The sequence below is a fragment of the Nesoenas mayeri genome (genome assembly GCF_963082525.1).
Source record: "Nesoenas mayeri genome assembly, chromosome: 6".
In the NCBI taxonomy this organism is placed as follows: Eukaryota; Metazoa; Chordata; class Aves; order Columbiformes; family Columbidae; genus Nesoenas; species Nesoenas mayeri.
Window position 1 is genome coordinate 30,892,725 of NC_137545.1, and position 19,775 is coordinate 30,912,499.

The window sequence follows — 19,775 nt, forward strand, 5'->3', positions numbered from 1 at the left end:
CTCTGACCCCAGCCAGTGCCTGCAGCCTGAAGGGCCCAAGCAAAACCAAAATGGATGGGAGCAGGTGCCTGCAGAAAGTGTCGCCACAGCTGCTCCCACACTGCATGGCTTGTGTCAAGAAAACTGATGCCAAGGAAATCAACTGCCCTCTCTTAAGCCTCATCATTAGGATGGATTTTTTTTTAATTTTATTTCTTTACTCTCTGAAAACCTCCCTGAAAATGCAGTGGCCCTTCAAATTTGAGAGGTGGCTACTCATTGTTCATGTGATTGGAGTGAGCATCGCGGTAGCCCATGTGCAGCAGGTGGGTGGAGGGCACTCCCCTCTGCAGCATGTGTACCAAACTGCTCGCCTGGCTTCTTCTGAAATAAGCCTTCACTGCTGTACAGTGTTGAGATGGGCTGTTCAGCATTGGCTTTCTCTTCTCCTTTCTCCACACACATGTGCCCTTGCTCAGTTGCAATCAGTGAATTTTTTCCTCTTTCCCTGAAAAGTCAGTTCCTCCACAGCTCACCTGAGATGAGGGCAGCGATGTGACTGCACTGCAGGGGAAGCTGCTGTGTGGGCTCTGCAGGCTGCATCACAGCCACAGAAACCAGCCTTCCTGCCATGGCAGGGTTGGGGTTTTTCTAAAAAAAAGAAAACCAAAAAAACAAGACAAAAACCATCTGTCATTGCTGGCCTGCTGCCTTCTTGGTTTTATTTCGCAAACTTGCAAACAAGGGAGAAGAAAGCAGCTACGGGCATTTTAGTCTGCCAGCAGAGCCAGAACTGGTGCTTTAACTCCAGTTTCCTCCATCACCACTGGTTCTGCTAGCAGATCTGGCCCCTGCACCTAACACGCCATTTAATGTTTGCTGCACCCCAGGTTAAGCAGCGAAAAGCAGTAAGACTCTGGCTTCTCAATTTGGTCACTGGCAACTGGTAATTATCTGGAACTTGAGAGCTGTGCTGAATCAGAGTGATTTTTGGCATGGCCCCAGCCCCTGTAGGAAAAGTATTCTCACATTTGGTGTGAATGAAGATGCATCTGATGGCAGTTAGTGATCCTTGTAGAAGAGGCAGGAGTAAACAAGCCACAGCAGTGGGGTTGTCTGCACATGTAAGTGATGGGTCTGGGTTGTAGTAGAGCTGCTGGGGAGGGTAGGTGCTGTTGCTCCTGTTCAAAAGGAATTTGGATGTCAGTACTGCCTTCATCCTTACTTCTTAGGCAGCAGGTAAAAGCTGCCTTGTGCATGTTGCCCACTTTTCATTGCTAACATGTGATCAGAGACAATCTCTTTCTCCAGCAGGTTTAGCACACTGGAAGCATGGCTACAAGTGCCGTTCCCAGCGAAAACCTCCCCACGTACAAGCTAGTGGTGGTTGGAGATGGTGGCGTGGGGAAGAGTGCTCTCACCATTCAGTTTTTCCAGAAGATTTTTGTGCCGGACTATGACCCAACTATTGAAGACTCCTACCTGAAGCACACAGAAATAGATGGGCAATGGGCAATTCTTGATGGTAAGCAAGCTACTTTTGTGGCATCCCCGTTCCCTTCTAGCTGAGCATAAGTGCAAACAGACCTCAATGTCTCCCACAGCATGCTGTGCCCTTGTGTCCCTCTGACTCTGCTGTGGGCTGCCAGGAATTTGAGTGCAAACTGGCCCATGAGCTGCAGCTGAGTTCCAGCAAAGCTTCTGCTTCCAGTTGCATGGGTTCCAGTTCTGCACAGAAATGTTTCTTGCAGGAGTGTAAAAACCTATAGATCACCATAGACAATTGGGCTAGGCTTCGGTGAAGGGTGAATTATAACACTGTGAGGTGCCCATTGCTAATGATACTTCATTGTGATTAGGCTTATCCCCTGGGAAATAACAGTGAGTGGGTAACTGAATGAGGGTTATAACCAGAAAGAACATTTAATCAAAACTGTCATCCAGTGACAATGAAGAATTGTAACATCTCTTAACTCCCATCAGTCGGGCATGATGTTTTCATATCTAGTTACCTGTTTCATTTAAATATGGGTAGGGTACCAGCCTGGAGAGCTACTGTAACCAAGATCTTTTAGTTATGTGAAGAGAAATCACTTAGAAAGAAAAAACACACACACACACACACACAAAAACAAACAAACAAACGAACAAAACCCAAAGCAACCAAGCCCCAAAAAAAACAAAACCAAAAAATCTTGGTTTTGCGGGTGAGGAAAAAGCCCTGTCTTACCTAAAGCTGCAGCTTATTAGTTTGTGCTGCAAGAAACTGACTGACCACAGCTATAAAGGGAATCTTGCTGTTAAATGTTAGAAGTTTTCTTTGGCTTTATACAGTAATTAGGTAGTATGTAAAAGCAAGCAAATATTTTGTGCCATAATTACCCAAGTGAATGTATGTGGCCACTAACACAACTGAACTACACTTAACATCACTTGAGGCATGTTCCTGCCTCCATCCTCATGCCATGAAGGCACTCAAGATCTTTTGTGTTTCTGCATATGTGTCATTGATGTGTGGGGACAGAAAACTGGGCGATTGTCATGAGTGCTGGAATGTGCAGGGTGGTGGGGTTTTGCTGCAAAGACCATAAGCTTGGTCTGGAAACTTGAAATCTTAGATGTGCTCTTAAAGATTTATCAGATACAATTTAGTGAGTACTGATGGCTCCAAGGTCCTTAAAGAACAGCCTGTCTTCAGTATTTAATCAACTTAATTTTGCCAACATTTATTCATTTAAATATATTGGTAGTTGATCACTGATATGAGGGAATATTTGTAAAATCAGTGCCCAAATACATCTCTTATTGTCACCCGCCTCAGAGATACTTGCTCTCAATTAACCAGAACATAATGTACCTGTGCACCTTTATTTTTTAAATTCCAGTGTTGTATAAAAGAAAAATCCAGTCCTGCTGTAAATGAAATCCATTCTTTCTTTTTAATCCAGAAGACAGCCCTCAACCTTTACCTTTACTGGTATGTCCCATGTTCTGATATAACAGTACCAGTTTCTATACACATTGGCTTTGGCTGAAACAACCTGGTTTTTTATAAATTTTTTGGAAGTAGAGAAGACATCTTTCACTGAATATTTGACATTTTTGTTCAGCCAAAAAAACAAGAAACAACCCTGACCTGGGTGGGAGCAGAGAAAGAGATGATTTTCCAACAAGCAGAAACTTAACCCTTTGCTGTAATGAAAAAGCCTTTTCTTTTGCTCAGATGGAGTTTAGTGGCTGCACTCAGGCTGAACTGAATTCAGCTGTGGCCTTGAATAGCATGTTGGGAATTTCGTGTGCCCACAGATGCCTTGCAGCCACAGAACTGAAACTGTAGCTGCTGCTTCTCTTTCCTACCATTTGAGATTTTGAACAATGAGAATTTTGGAAGAAAGGCAATACTTTTGCTTGGAAAAGCATGTGAGCCTTTACCATCTGCCTGGTAGAAACAGGGCATAAAGACTGACTGTCACGTGTGTCTTCTGCCACAGCTTTCTGTCATAGGCTTTGGACCTAGGCCATTCTTGGAGGCCACCATATACTTGGACAGCTGCTCTTGTTATGGTTACACATGGCTGCATGAATCACTTATGGTATAAAATTAGGGACAAGCATGATAGGAAGGGTAAAGATACCTCATGATAAATTCTAGGGTTTTCAGTTGTCCTTTATCATGAAATCCTTTAAAGGCTAATGTTTCCTGTGGGAGGAGGAAGCTGCCGACCCCCAAAATAGGGGCTAGTTATAGAAGATCAGACTATCAAGTGAGGATATAGTGTGAGGGGCTCCATAAGTTTCTAAGTTTGCAGAAATAGTTATTAAAAAAAACCCACATTGGCATTCAACAACTTAATTAAAAAACAAAACAGAACACAGCCCACTCTGTTCCTGGCTGTTGCCTGAGCAGTTTTGTACAAAGCATCTCTAGCATTTGGTATCTGCACCAGCATTATGTTGTAAAGAAACCTCTTGTGCTAGCCAGCTTGCATAAAGCATTTGGCTTCCCTCCATGAAGACCTCCACCCACATTTATTCAGTAGTACTAACTGGCAGCATGATGAAATGTTTGACTTACATTTTTTCCTTTGCTGAAATCTCTCACAGAAAGTAGACTTAAATGGAATGGGCTTTTATTTCAGCTTTTACACCTCGGAGCCAACCTGTGTTCAAACTCTTTTTTTACATATTTGCTCTCTGACTTGGGCATGTCTCTGTGTCTATTTTCTCACCAAAGAACAGTCTATGATAGTACCTTGCCTCCCAGAACCTGTGGAACCTGTGCTTGGTGTGTTCAAGTCCAATGCTACACAAAAATACTTCATTGTTGGCTTTACACCAGCTTTATAAGACCTTCGATGCAGTGTTTGGATAAGTGTTGTAGAGTGGAACAGGGTACTTAACCTGAATAAGGGATGCACAGGCAACTTGTGGCTAGTGAATTTTTTCGCTTGCCGCCACCCCAACGAGGCTTTAAGATCAGCCTCCAGTTTTCTCTGCATATGTTACCTTCATTTATTCCCTGCTGTTCATGCTGAAATCACCATGGTGATGTGTTTGGTTAAATGCATTCACACGCAGGTGCTGTGTAGACACGTCAGGTCAGAATTAAGTGGGGGCTGGGGTTAATCTGCTTTGATTAACTGTTGCTCCAATTGAGTTGCTATCTTTAATCTTGTACACTCCTTTCTGTGTGCAGGCTAACTGAGCAATTATAATAGCAGAAGATTTATTTTGGTATGGCTGCAAAATGCCAGACTGGAAGTATTAATCTGGGCATGAAGCCAAAGGTGGAATACCTTAATATGTGAGAAGGTTCCCAGTGGTTCAAAATTCCTTATGGCTCATAAGCCACACAGAGATTAAAAGGTGGAGAGGAAGAGAGGAGAGGAAGGGATGGTCACAACCACGTGGCTTGGGCATGTCGATGAATTGTACTAATTTCTTAGCTGTCAGTAGGGCTGTGCCAGTTGGTACCAGCAAAGCAAGGAATTGTGCCGGTGATAGGAGGCTGTGATCTCCCTCCTCTTTCCTTTCCTTCCCCTGGTATGATTTAAGTGAAACTCTCACTGCCTAGAAGCTGTCTTCCTACTCCTGTCATGTTATTTCTCTTCTTCCCAAGTCCTTTTCTCAGTCCCTGGGTGCTCTTGCGTTGGGCTAGACCTGCATGGCCCTGGTGTGCACCCCCATGGAATAACACCCAAGCCCCATTCCTTCCCCCAGGCTCCCTCTCTGCCCTTTCCACCCATGTCTCCTATACATCCCTTTTTGCCGAGGGTTTTTGCTCCTAGTCAACCCAGGACAGGCTCTCTGCCTTTCCGCTTTTATTCTCAGGAAGCTTGAGAACAATTCAGCCAGGAGGCCAGAGGGAGATCAAAGGTCACTTCAGACTTGCAGGCAGAAGGGTTGGTTTGTGGCTCACTTTTTTCTTTTTAATTTAAAATTCAGGTAGTGTCACTGAAAGAATTAAAATTAAGTTTGTACTTTCATTCTTTTATTTGTGTGTGCAGTATTTTCCCTCCCTTAATTGCTGGGATATTGTAGCCTTGAAAGGGAATTTTTCCTTGGGTTGTGGGGATTTTTTTCTTGCCAGGAAAATTTTGATGTTGCAACATGGAAAACACAAGGCTTTGAATACTTGCTCTTTGTTAGAGAAAGAGCCTCTTTAAGGGCTCACATCTTTATTCTGTTTATTGATGTGGAAGCCTTTCTTCTGAAGGCCCCTCTTTTCTTTTTCCTTAAAGAAAGGGCAAGAATTCGAGTACTTGGGTTTTCCATGTTATAACATCTGTGTATTTAGTTAGGGCACAGAGAAGGGCTCATAAAAGCCCCAGTGTTTCCCTGTAGCTTGTTTTTGCCTGAGGAAAACTCTCATGCCAGGGGCAGTGTGGCTGTATCTGGGAAGGAGCAGAAGCATCAGCGTGACCAAGCGATGCTTCTGCCTTGCCTTGTTCACAGTATGGGCACCTTATACCTCTTCAGGGTGACTTGGGGTGTGGGAATACAGAACATAAGCTGTGGCCTTTGTGTCCCATCTGCTCAGCACCCAGAATACCAGTTCTTCAGCTGAGACCATTGCTGATGGGGGCTGCCCTTGCCCACCGTGCTGCTGGTGGAAGAAAGATGAAGACAGTGGGGATTGCTTTTCTCAGCTTGAGATTTTTTGGTTTGACTTGTCAATTCAAGTTTTCCCTTGAGCTTAGCAATCAGCAGGGTAGCTGGGTATGGGATTTCTGGCCTCGACTGTTGAAGAAGAGCTGCAGTGCCAAGAAAAAAGCAAGACTCAGAGAAAAGAGCACCAAGAGGAGTCTGGCACTATAACCTGTGATAGCAGTGCTCCCCTGGCAGTGCTACATTTCCAGTTCTGCTCTTTGCTCCAGGGATTTTTTTCTGTATTCACATTAAGAAGTTGTTGAAGAAGAAGAAAATGCCTGTGGTCAGGCTGCTTTGTGCTTCTCCCTTCCTTGACGCTGTGAACCCAAGTTCCTATATGCCTGCTGACCCATCAAGCCCCTTAAAGGCTTGCATATGTGATGGATGTATGTAGGCAAGGGGATTTCACTGGAGACTGCTTGCAAAAATCAGGTCATACACATTGTGCTGACTTTTCTAAGCACAAGATTGAGGTAGGCACAAACAACTGTCTCCCGTCCCTGAGCTTCATGACGTGCAGCCACTCCTCTGGATGCTGGAAGGCAAGAGCTGTGTTGAGCTCTGTTCAGGGCTGGCTGCAGCAACATGCAGTTGCTGCTTGGTACAGGCCACTGGTGTCTGATTTGGGCAGTGAAATCAAAGGGCTGAAGGATAGAAAATGAGTTTAACCTGCCCGTCTGATCATCTTTGTCCCCTTAGGTGCCATGGACAGTGGAGAAACTCTCTTGAGTTGATCTACACACATAGCTGCCCAGCAGTATAAAGATAAAGCTCTAGGAGGGAATTTTGCCTGGATATGAAAAGAAAAAATCACCTGCACAAACAGATCTGAGCTCCCCAAAGGCTGGGAAGACTGTTTGAATGTGAACTGAAACCAGCCTAAGTTCTAGAAAAAACAATGCCATGACTTAGATTTCATGGTATATCTCTGCCTTTGGCTTAGATTTACATGTCTGTGTCTCTGGATGGGCACTTGGAGTACTGTCAGTTGCAGAGACATTGCCGCATAAAATACCTGGAAGTACCAAGTGCTTCTATTTTGGGCCACAATTTCATGTGTATTCCTGGGCTCCTGTATCTGCTCAGAAGTGCTCTCTATGCAGCTGCACTTTTGTCTAACCCATCAGGATTCACAGGAAAATGGTGTGTAAAGCTCTAAGCGGGGGATGGGATTCAGTTAGCAAGGAGTTCATCACAACAGTTGGGGTCACATCCACTGGAAAGTGGAAAATGGCATCTCTTTGCTGAGCAACCTCTTACCTGTGAAGCAAGACACCTCCCTGCTGGGTTCTCACAGCCTAATTGCTCTTAGTTTAGTCTCCATCTGATTGTATGATAGCTCTCTAAAATGGCTTTGCCCTCTTTGGAAGTGTGTTCCCACATTAGATGTATTCCTTGGCTTCTCTCTCTCTTCACCAAATGCTTTTGTTAGTGCTCTTTCTTGCTGCCTCTTCAGTCAAGGTTTGTGGGAACTTCACCAAGTTTGCTATTGCAAATCCCTGACCATGCGCTCTGCAGCCTATGAATTTGATTTCAGTTCTTGGAAGAACGAGGTAGGGGAAACCCGCTGTGCTTTGGTCCAGCCTTGTTTCCACATTGACTTTAATGTACTGCCAGTGAGGCGACTGCCAGTAAGAGGCAACTGTGGGTGTACATGTGTACCAGAGGAGGAGAGATCTCACAGTTCTTCTCTGCTTGTGATTATTTCTATGTCTGCTGGCATCCTGTCTACAGAAATGGGGATTTTAAAAGAAGATGAATGCTGGCTAACATCCTTAATCTCCTCAACCCTTTAGGAAGCCAGTCAAATCACCCTTCCAGTTTCCCCTTTCCAAGGTTTCTCCTTGCTACTTCCCCATTTCTGTAGATAAGAATCGTCTTGAAGCCTTTATGGCACAAGATTACAGCAGGAGCACAGCTGCTTGCATCTGGCCCTTTTTCAGTGCTGATGCTTTCCAGTACATGGTCCTGTCCTGCCTACGAGGGATCCAGATTGCGCTCTCTTCTCTGACTATTTACCATTCATGTAGCACAGAAGTATTAGGATGGGGAGGTTGTCTTTCTGAAGAGCACATTTAAAGTTAAAACAAGGGCTTTCTCTGCCCATCTACATGATGCTTTACTTGTGTGAATAACCCATCTGAGATTAACCTTCACTGCTCTCTGTCTTTCACTTGTATTTCCAAAGTGCCATTTTACATGCTGGCTGGACTTGCTCGCCTTTCTACAAACGCTGCAAGTGCACTCCCTTTAAATAGCAACTGCTGAGACAGCAGCTCAGCCTGTGTTTAGTGTGATGCCATGGCCAAGATCTGGGTGAGGCAGTAGTGGCAGGACCACAGCCTGTGCTGTCCCTCGGGTGTCCTCACAGCCCCCCTACGCTTGTCCCCTATCCTCTTGCGGGGGATGGAAAGGTTTGGAGAGGCAGCAGCTGGGGATGGGTTGGTGGGTACAAGAGCAGAGCTGGATGTTCCTCATGTGTTTCATGCGAGGTTTGCAAATGTGCCAGAGCAGAGGGAAGTCCCTAAGCAAATTACCATGAAGGAAACAGCACATCCATCTCCACCTTCCTGGTCATGGCTTGTGCTCAGGCACCTGCCCTTTCTCAGGGTGGAGGGAGGGCAGGAGAGCCTGGACCCTTGTGAGAAGCCATCTCACGCCACCACAAGTTGGGAAAGTGTGTTGGAGAGGGAAATCGAGTGTTTGTGTGTGTATTGGTTGTCAGTGTTCAGCCCTGCCCTGCCATCACATTCAGCTGGTGCAGGAGTCAGATGAGGGCAGCCCAGCCTCTCCTTACAGTTTGGGTGGGTAGGAAGGATTAATTTCCTTTTCCGTCCTAGCCACGTGGTCCTGGCCTTATTCCGTGGTAGCAATTCTGCCCAGCGCATAGAAATTCACCAGTACATGCAGTGTCTTTGGGTTGTTTTTCTGTTTTCGTTTTTCTTTTTTGTACAGTCCTTAAGAATAGCCTGGATGCCTTTGAGCTGAGACTCTTGTTTCCTAGATTTTAGAAGGGAGAAGCAGGATAAAAGGCTACAAAGAGACACCTTTGACTTTCCAGCAAACTATTTGGCAAACAAGCCTAAGTCTCAGGGTCTCTGCAGGAGGCTAGAAGCTCTTTTCACCGTAAGGGCTCATGGAAACAGACACTCAAGACCAGCTAAGGCAGGTGAACAAAGGAGGCTGAAGGCTTTAAAGGGCCTGTCATCACCAAGTAAGGTCTCCAGCTCCTCCAGCATAGCTGCCTTTCTTCCAGACATATAGTGAAGGTGCATGGGCTGGCACTGTGACATGTACCATGTCTGCCTTTGGCCACTCGGGCTGATTGAGCCAGTAACACTGGCAGCAAAATGGACTTTATCCTGACCCCATCTGGAAACTGGGGCAGCCTGGCTGCTTACCACTATAGAGCACATTTTGATGGGACTGTGGGCCTACTCAGACTAGTAAAACCCATATCAAGCCCTGCTGCTCTGTCAGCAGAATGCTCCTGCCACAGTCTCCATCCACCAGTGCCCTGGGCTTTCCCCATCACTTGTGGGCAGCAGCTGCTTACACTGTGGCTGTACAGCGGAGGCGGAAACTATTTCCCCACCCAGCCCAGTTGACTGGGATGTGAAAACATTCCCAGTCATCATGAAGGAAGGTCCCACGTTTGCCTCTAGGACACAACAATGTATTAAGACTATTACTTCTGAGTGGCTGATGCTCTCTGAGCTCACACCACATTTGCAATGGCATAGCCTAAACTGATGTTGTACCCTCCTCTGTCAGTGTACAAACTGAGGCCCAAGAATTGGCATTATTGTGTATGTGAATCAGTATGTGGTGTTTACCCAGAAGGCTGGTGTAACTTGTTCCACATGTGGTCCATGATGTAGCTGATGGGACCCCCTGTGAGGCAGAGTGATGCAGAACCAGGGCATTATGGTCACATTAGAGAGGAGGTTAATCTAGTGGGGAACAGCATCTGGGTTGCTGCCATAACTGGGGTGGTTTAGGGGATTTGAACATGGTTTTGGGCATTTTCACAGAATCACAGAAACACAATCACTGTGTAGGGGATGCAAGTCACTTAAAGCTTTTCCACCTGTTTTAATTAGCTTCTCAATATCAGCACACAACTTGGGACCAAATATTTAAGGGGAGTTCCTCAAGGCTGTACCATCTTGCTCTGAAAGCACATAAATGTGTAGAAATAATATCCAGGTATTGAGAAAATGAAAATGTTTGTAGCTATTACTCTGGGTTGTCTACCAGCTCTGCTTTACCATGCAGTTTGTAGATTGTCCCTGACATTTAAAATGGCATTTACTGACTCTTCTTGTCTTGTTTTTTTCCATGTAGGGAACAGAGACCTGGAGAGGGAAGGATGGAGGGCTATGAAGTACTTTGAGCTGTACCTTGTAAGAGGAGCAGCTCCGCAAGTGCAGTGGTCACTATTTGGTACTGGAAAAGGAAAGCAAAAGCTACATAGTCTTCTTCCCTCCATCCACTCCCAGTGTAGGCACACAGTGATGAGTGGGGTCTGGGAGAGTTTTTTGGTTTGTAACAAGAAACCACCTTGTCCATCCAACTTGCTTTCATCAAATCTTGCAGCTTTTGAGAGGACCAAGCCCAGCGGATGCAGAAAGGCCATGTAGGACACATAGCAGTCACAGCAGCTGCAGGTCCTCACAGTAACTAAACCCCTTTGTTTCTTCTGTTCTAGTTCTGGATACTGCAGGCCAAGAAGAGTTCAGCGCAATGCGGGAGCAGTACATGAGGACTGGAGATGGTTTTCTTATAGTCTACTCAGTGACGGACAAGGCTAGCTTCGAGCACGTGGACCGGTTCCACCAGCTGATCCTCAGAGTCAAGGACAGGTGGGTGCTGTGGAGCCAAGTGCTGCCTGACCCCACTCTTGTGCCATAGGGGGGGTTGCCCATCTCACCCTGTTCTTCAGCCCCTGGGTGCCCAGGGCAAATCCTTGTGTGGGGCCTTGCAGACATACATGTGAGGAACAAGAAATGTTTTACCTCTTCTGATAAACATGGAGTGCTTTCAATGTGGAAAAGTTTAGTAGCGTTATGATGGAGTGAAAGTAGGTCTGGAAGGGAGAAACTCCTGCTGGAATGGTCTTGCAGAGGACTGTAAGGCAGATCAGACACCTTTGAAGGTAATCAGTTTGGCTTTGAAGAGGGGGGAAGGATGCTCTGTGCACAGTGCAGGCACTTTGGGAATGCCAGCAGGGAGTCAGCAAGCATTCAGCCCTAATAATTTTGTGCGTCCTGGCAGCATCCTCCTTCAATGGCTTCAGTTTGTGCCAAACAAACCTTAGAAGGTCCTGTATGATTAGGAGCTGTGAACAAGCGTCTTGAAGGGGGAAGCATCTCACTGTATTTCTTACAAGGGGTGTAATGCAGTTGATGCATTGTGTTCTGCAGCAACCATTGTCAAAGAATAAAATACCTGTGTGTGACTGGGGAGAAAGCAAGAGGGGTCACCCGCTGCCCTCCCTGTGCGTGCATGGGAGAAGGCAGCGCCGAGAGTTTAATTGTGGTAAGCAAATGCGTCCTGACAGGGTGAGGGGAAGCTGCCAGGGATTTATCTCTGAGATAACTCCCCTCCCTCTTCCCATCCCAGTTCAAGAGGCAATGAATCCATCCTCACTGGGTGGGGTGTGAATTAAGCCCTTATACGTCTGCAGCTTTGAAACACTTAGTTTTTCCATTCATAATGGCTTTTAATTATGGAAGTCATCAAGAAAAGCCACCAGAGGGTTTGGGCCTCGTTGCTGGCTTCCTTTCACAGCTCTGAATAACTTCCCCACAGGAAGGGTGGACTCGTATCATGTGAGGTTCACAGCTGATAGCTCTTCCCGTAAAGCAGCCAAACCAGAGCCCACAAGAGTGAAAAGTAAAGGAAAAACCACCCTTTGATTGCATCTAAATGAAGAAAAATGTCAGTCACTCAGTCTGCCTCCCCAAGTCACGACAGTCTTTCCTTCACTGCCAGCTCAGCTCAGGGCAAATTAAATCTGTTTCTGAAAGCTGAAGAAGACAGGGCAGTGTTTCCTGTAACCTGCCCCAAACCGATGTCAGTTTTTTATCTAATTCAACTTTGTGAAAATACAGTGCGGTGTTCATTGTTTTGCTCTGGACTGAAACTTTCACTCCTCCGCGGGCTGCGCAAACGGGGCGGCCGGCGTGTGAGAAGCAGGAAGTGAAACGCGCGGCTGAGGCTGTTTGTGTTTCCCTGTTCAGCGCCACCCAAGCACAGAGCACGGGCAGATTAATGCTTCATCCAAAACCTGAGCTTCTTCAGCAAACGGCATCAGTAGGAGCAAGCATGAGTAAAGAAACTGTCCCGCTGGACCGGCATATAGGTGGGAGCAGCATCGCCTCTATTTGCAAGCTAGCAGTCTGTTCTGGCAACTTAAAATCCAAAGGTGTTGCAGGCTGCCGCACTAGCAGAACTGTTCAAAGCCTTCCTCCTGTTTCCTTCCATAACCTTCATTAACAGTAAAACTTAGAACTATAGTAGCTTTGTTCAACTAGCAATCATATGGCTTAAAACAAGGAACAAAGTCCCCATAGAGGTTTATGCCTGATGTAAACAAGGCAAATGAGATACCGTCCAAATGTAATCCCTTTCTTATCAATGTGCTGCAAGCCAAAAAGGAATCAAATAATCCCGGCAAGGAAGTGTTTTGCTCCAGAATGATCAGAGTCAAGATACATCAGTGCTCAGGTATTAAAATTAAATCAAAGCCACATTATCAGAACAAGTAAGACTCATTTAAAATGCAGAGTGCAGTATGGTATTTTTCTAGCCAGAGTAATGGGGCAATGTGCCAGAGAGAAGATGGAGCACTTATTGTCTCGATGAAAAATGACATAGAAACACTGTTTGGAACTCCAGAGTTACTCAAGGAAATGTTTTATGCAGAAATGAATACAGCCAACTGCTCCCTACCCCAATAAAATCAGCTCTTACAGCAGAGAACACCGGAATAATTTTAGGAGGATTTAAAGTTGAATATAAGAAAATAATCCTGCAATAACTGTCATTTATCACAAGGGACCTCCTCCATGCTAGCAGTGGTGAAGGCCCTGCAACACAACTTTGTTCTATGTGTCCTGCAGCTGGAGGAGCGGCTCTGCTGTGACAGCTGGGGTGGGTGGGCAGCAGCTGCACTGCCAGGACTGCCAGTGGTGCAAGCCAGCTCAGTTCAGTTTAGTTACCAGAGCTATGGGGATTTCTGACAGGGAAGAGCCTTACCCACACACCTTGTCAGGAGAACCTTGCATGGGATGTGCTGTGGATAGATGGGTCGCTTCTGAGGTGGTATCCAAAGACCGTCACTTACATGCCCCATAAAGTTAAAGAAATACTGAGTATTGTTACAGAGGTGGATGGTTTTGGTACAAAGGGACATTTTTGCACCAGGTTTTTGCTCTGGATTGGAAGCAAGTAATAGCATCTGGAAACTTAGGAAGACTCTTTGGTTCCCTGGTTCCCTTCAGCATCCTTCCAGCTACCACTGCCAATCTTTCAGTTTGTCTTGAGGTGACAACTGATGCAGATCTTTCCCCCAGTCATTTGCTTCCCTATGAGGTGCTCCCCAAAGTGCCGGCTCTCCCAGAGTCCATCTTTTCTTACCCCATGGTTACTCTCAGTGGATGACTCTTTACCAGGACATGAACTGAAACCAGTTCCTCCAACATAGCTCATTACCTTGCAATGATCAGCAGCTGCCAAGATATGTGGTTACTGCGGTGCCCTAACTATTAGAAAAGAGGCCCATTCTCCTGCTCAAGATCTGTCTCTGTATCTCAGTTAATTTTCTGGCTAATTTTGTAGCTCTTCATGTAGCTGGATCTTCAGTCTTAGCTATTACCAGTCATTGCACAAACAGTGACACCAAGTCCCTGAAGTGTCTGCAAATAAGAACGAACGTGTGCATGCTTGCAACTTGTCAAGTAAATTTTTACAATACCAACATGTGTGTAGCAGAGTCTGGGGCTTGATGTGTGTTCATTTGGTCTTTCTTTATATTTCTTTACTCAAATGTGGTATGTCTGTAGCTGAAAATGTTAGATGATGTCAGTATCAAAAAGTGAAACTTATGCTCAGTATTTTTTTATTGTAGTTTGCTAATAACTGGATGGTGGTTTTTATTTTTTCCAGAGAGTCCTTTCCAATGATTTTGGTGGCAAACAAAGTTGATCTAATGCATTTACGGAAAATTACAAGAGAACAGGGAAGAGAAATGGCAACAAAACATAATGTAAGTTTGCAGTATTGTTTAATTGGTTGTTGCAAGTCCCATTACAGGCATTCAGAATTGAATTCCCTCCTCATTTGGAGCTGTATTAAAGCATTTCTCTTACAATCAAACATTTGCAGATACGTTTTCGACTACTACAGAGCAGTAGCTATACAGTTTCTTTTCACTAGGGCCAACTCATTGTTGAAACTAGAGCCTCTGCGCTACACCACGCTGTAGCAAAGCTGTGGCCGTTATGAAGCCACTTGTACAAGGTGTCTGCAAGAGGTGAGAAACGAAATGTTCAAAATGAGAGAAGTGAAAAGACAGAGTTGAGCATTAGGGATTATACCCAGGTGTCTGTAGGAAGCGAGTTTGTTAACAATAATGAAGTTACGGGGTTGTTAAGCTTATATAAATCTAGCCGACCATCTTAGCTCTGCATTATTCGGGCCATAGTTTAGCCTGAGAAATGGGTCTTGGATGTGTGTAGATGACATGATACTCCACTAATCACCTCTAAATGCCAGCAGCCATGAACACCCAGAGGGAGGCAACAACTCCCGCAGGAGGAACCGAATGGAAAGGTAAAGGCAAACAAGCCTGAGACCTCTTGGCAGCTTGCTGTGCCTGAACAGCAAACTGTGGTGTTTCTAAATAAGCCATGATGGGAGTTTGGCAGGGCAGGTTCCCTCCCTCCCCAAGGAAGCCGGTTTCTGTAGGAACCAGGACACCTAAACTGCAACACACTGCACCCATCTGTACACACATGCTTTGGAAAAGGCCCTGTACAAAAATACATTATCAGAGGCAGTTTTATAAATCTGCCAATGTGCTGGACAAGCAATCTAGGAGGCCCCATCTGGCTGTCAGACTTTGAAGGAGAAGATCATTTTACACTGAAGGGGAATTGTAATCATGAAATATTCATGCAGTAGTCCTAATAAAATGTGGCAAGCAAGAATTTTTGGCAAGTGCTCATCTTTCAACAACCTTCGGCTGTTTTCATGTCTGCTAGCACAGCTTAGAGGGAGAGAACATCTGACGACATGAAGTCTGTGATTATTCTTCCCCAAAACTGGAGTTCTGATCGCAGCTGGTTTGTCTGATGCTTCTTCCAGACCTTTTGTAAGCACTTGCTGGCCTTGCTGTGAGCATGAAGGTGTTGATAAGCAGTGTTATGACAACACTTTGTTTCCCTGTATTTCCCTGGTCTCTTAGGCACCCAATTTCTCCAGCCTTTAGGGTTTTTAATTTTGGAACTGGTTTGCTATCAACATGTGGGCTGTAACTAGTCTCTTTCATGATACGTTCTGTCCTCCAGATTCCATATATAGAAACTAGTGCCAAGGACCCACCTCTCAACGTTGACAAGGCCTTCCATGATCTCGTGAGGGTTATAAGGTAAGCTGCAAACCCTTCACTTGCTCACTGCCTGTGGACAGGACATGTAGGAGTCAGGATGGGCCAGGTGGTTTGGCGGTGGGAGATTTCTGGGGTTTATTAAACTTTCTTGTCCTGTATCTGCATAGGGATGTTACTAAGACTTAGTTACACTTCTAGGACATCATTGCTACGCAGGTTGAGAACAAGCTGTGGCCATGATGAAAAGCTATTATTCAATTAACAGTGCAAAGCCTACTATAATGATCAACTTTGAAAGGCTGGTGTTAAAAGCTCTGGACCAGTAATATGGGTTTTCATAGGTTTTTTTTTCTCTCAGGGTCTCACATTGCCAAAGATTAAAAAGGACTGGCAAAAAATTCTACAAAATTTTAATGTTGTAGGCGACTTCTAACATTTTCTGCTCACTAAATGGAAAAAAATTAAGCTCCTTTGTATGAGAAACAGCATGACCTAATGGCTAAGCCACAGGTTTCCTCCTCGAACTGCAGAGGTTCATTCCCAGTTTTGCATGAGCTGCTTCTCCTCGCTTTGACAAATGCTGGGCAAACCCCTGCTCCGGCTGCCGGCGGGGAGGGACTGCCTTCCAAAATCCCAGCTGCCCTGCAGGAAAAGAGCTGCACGTACTTCTCAGCATCTCAGCTGATAACCTCAAATCTCTCTGAGAAGATTTGTTTTTCTGGCACCAGTTGTCTGCCAGATTTTTCTGAGCCCTCATTTTTCATGTTTTGGGAGGGTACTGAGCTGAAATCACGCTCCTCCTCACTGTGCAGTCAAAGTATCTTGCTTGGCAATTAAACCATGAGGCATTTATTCACTGTGTATCTGTACTTGTGAATATCTTAGTGCAGCCTCGAGTCAGCCTTCATCAAAAGCAGATGGTACTGCCCACTCTTCCCACATGTCTCAAAAGCAAGGGGCAGAAAGTCTTTGGAGAACTACAGAGCTACTTGGAAATGTCCCAAGCTGTTTTCCAACTGTTTTGTAACTTGGCATTAGCCAGCTAGATATTCTGTGTTGCAGCGAGCTCTTGCCATCATCTATTCTACTCGGGGCGGGGGGGGACATAGCCAAAGTAAGATGGTGAGGCTCTGTTTGCTTTCTTTACATAATACGACTCTAGACAGGCTGGAAGGAGTGTTGTAAGGAGACATCACTAAATTCAAGCCCTGAAAGTGCACTTCATAACCTCAAAAATAAGTGACGCACCTTACGTCCCTGAGTACTCACTGTGAAAGTCAAGAGCACCAGAGATGTTCACAAAAGCTGGAACTCAGGTTAAGTCAGAGAGCAGAGAGATGCTGTGATCCAGCTGGTTATTTGCCACAAAGCAGCTTCGTTTGGTCTTTGGACATTGCAAACTGTCCACAGCCATAGGATGGCATCACCCACCAAGTATTGCTTTGCTTTTCTTTTCTTACATGAGCTTTTCCAAATAAATTGTAAATTCACAGCTGTCTGATAGCTGTGCCATTCCTAGAGTGCTTTACAAATGTAGAGGCTCCTTGGAGCCCGTGTGAGTTTGCAGGGTGAGGACACTCGTTCAGGGTTGGCACTGTTTGTGCTCCTTGAACTTGGCCGATTCCCAGTTTATTTAACATTATGCAAGAAACTGTTGTCTGGAAGTAATCCAGAAATGAGTCGGGTGATTGAGTCTGCCCGATCTTTTAAATTTTCTGATACCTCTTTTATGCTGCAGCAGTGCATATACAAGGACTGTCGCAGTAGAAATCTGAGCACGCATGGGACGTGGTTTTCTGCATCTCTGAAAGTTCCAGAACACTGTGAACAGCTTGCAGCCACTTAGTGTTCATTCAAATTAAAGTAAAAGCTTTCTAGTTTTGAGCTTTAAAGTTTTATGTTTTCCATTGCCTCCAGCCTTCATACTTACAGAAAAAAATCTTATTAGTCAAAGCTGAGTTTTTCAGGTGGTTGCAAACATCTGGGAGCTGAGACTGTAAGAAAAACACCAACTAAAGCCATAATGATTTGTCCCCCAGCTATGTCTCATCCTCGTCCGGAAAACATGGTGTAAACACTCAGTTTAGTGCCTGGCATATTACATGGCAAAGAGGCTGGGTTTGAGCTATTCAAACTCTCAGTTTGGTTATTTAGACACTTGTTTGAATCTACAGCAGCTACCGGTGTTTGTATGACTTATCTTGCAATAAAATCTAAGTCTATGGGCTGCCTGTTGTGTGTTTGAACTACAAAACCACCTTGTGTTGAATTTGCACTGCTGGGCTGAGTGGCTGCTGCAAACAGGTACAGTTGCAAACAAGCATGTAGAATGCCTTGTCTTAATGAAAAGGGAGAAGCCCTCAACATAACATTTTGGAGGTTGCTCACAACCCACCAGGGGCTGCGGGAGGGCTCTCAGCTGCCTGTTTATGGTGGCTGTGACTTCAGACAGCCAGGGACATCTTTCTGAGGTCAGCTCACTCTCTGTGCTCTGGTGCTCTTCCCAACTTCCAAGAGAGTTCAGAGCCCTGTCAGCAGCAGATTCTCTTTTTTTCATTATTATTTCTTAGCCTCCCTCCATAACTAAGTCCACAGCAGTGCAGCTGGCTCAGGGCAATGCCGACTGAAAGCAAATCTTTGCAGGAGGGCTTATTTCTCTGTGCACTCTATCTCTTTCATCCTCTTCCCTCATGAGCGTTAGCAGCGGTGTGATGGATGACGTTTCATTGCTTAGAGCATCCCTGTTCCCCAGAGTGGCCCCTGGCACGGGAGGAGGCAGCAGTTCACCCAGGGCAACCAGAGGCATAGTGCTCTGGCAGGACATACGTACATCCCTGCCCTTAGCCTTAATGTTTGCTCATGGCTTATTTCCTCCTTCCTTAAAAATACAGGCAGTTGTCTTGTTAACTGTGTGGCATGAAAAGCCACATGGTGGTGGAGGGGTATATGGAGCTACATATGCGAATACATATATGCACACCAAGATGCTGTTCTGCCGGCTGCCCAGTGCTCTGGATGCTGATGTCCGACCCAGCCTTGTGTCTCACCTGCTTGTTTTCCTCTCTGTCTCCCAAAACAGGCAACAGATCCCAGAGAAAAGCCAGAAGAAGAAGAAGAAGACCAAATGGCGAGGGGACAGAGCCACAGGCTCCCACAAACTCCAGTGCGTGATTTTGTGACAGGACCACCTGGGAGTGCCTTGGATGCCTCTCTCCTTCCCCCGTGACCCACTACTAGCCCAGGCGACAAACAGCAGCACGATCCCGCCGCCCCCCTGGGCTCCCCAGGGCATCTCGGGCTCGGAGCGGGCAGCTTAACGGGGTCCGGACCCCCCGAGAGGGGAGCTGCGCGTCGGGGGCAGCGTGGGAGCCACATGAATGGGAGGTGAAAGGGATCAGCAGGACCTTGACTCTTGAACATCCCCAGCGCCTTCCAGGGGCCTCCATGATGTTTATTTAAAAAAAAAAAAAAGAAAAAGAAAAAAAAAAGTGTTGGTTTTATCTGCAAACATTTCTCCTTGTGACCCATTTCTGAGCAGCTATGAATAGCCCCCCTGTTTGGTACAGTCGTCTGTGTATGTGTGGGGGAAGGGAAAGGGCTTTTATTTTCTCGCTCTACTTTTTTTTTGTCCTCTTCTCCTTTTTCGTTGTTTGCTCAGCAAACGCTGGGTTGCAAAGAAACACGGCCGGGGTTAGATTTTTTGCACTGAACTCTCTCTTAGGCAGCGGTGCCAAAACACGACTTCATATGAAAGTGCATAGATTTGGAGGAAGAAAATGAATTCCAGCTGCTCTGGGTGCTCCAGACATTGTGTCAGACTCTGGAGGGCAGCCAGCTCACAGACCATAAACTCTGGTTTAGGAAAGGAGGTTTGGGCTTGGATTATTTTCTTTTCTTACCCTTTGTCAAGAGGTTTTGTTTCTGTTTTGTAATTTGGGGCACGTCAAAGTTAAGACGTTTTGTTAACCTGGAATTATTTAAATTAAAGTAATTTACAAATGGAAGGGTATGTCATCTTTAAGGGCAGGGG

The 19,775-nt window shown here is 45.6% G+C and overlaps 1 protein-coding gene across 1 annotated transcript; it reads left to right on the plus strand.

Moving 5' to 3' along the window:
* The first annotated feature begins 1,305 nt into the window (after positions 1–1,305).
* On the plus strand, positions 1,306–19,405 carry MRAS (muscle RAS oncogene homolog). The gene is made up of 5 exons (XM_080346663.1): positions 1,306–1,504; positions 10,841–10,994; positions 14,302–14,401; positions 15,705–15,784; positions 18,825–19,405. Exons 1-5 carry the CDS (start codon positions 1,312–1,314, stop codon positions 18,922–18,924), a joined length of 627 nt encoding a protein of 208 aa, XP_080202789.1. The 5' UTR covers positions 1,306–1,311; the 3' UTR covers positions 18,925–19,405.
* Positions 19,406–19,775: the final 370 nt, after the last annotated feature.

Excerpts from the sequence above, each read along its gene's own strand:
- MRAS (XM_080346663.1), top strand. The coding sequence starts at position 1,312 with ATGGCTACAAGTGCCGTTCCCAGCGAAAACCTCCCCACGTACAAGCTA. Across the intron at positions 1,505-10,840 it reads GCAATGGGCAATTCTTGATG|TTCTGGATACTGCAGGCCAA; the intron begins GTAAGCAAGCTA and ends CTTCTGTTCTAG. Across the intron at positions 14,402-15,704 it reads AAATGGCAACAAAACATAAT|ATTCCATATATAGAAACTAG; the intron begins GTAAGTTTGCAG and ends TCTGTCCTCCAG.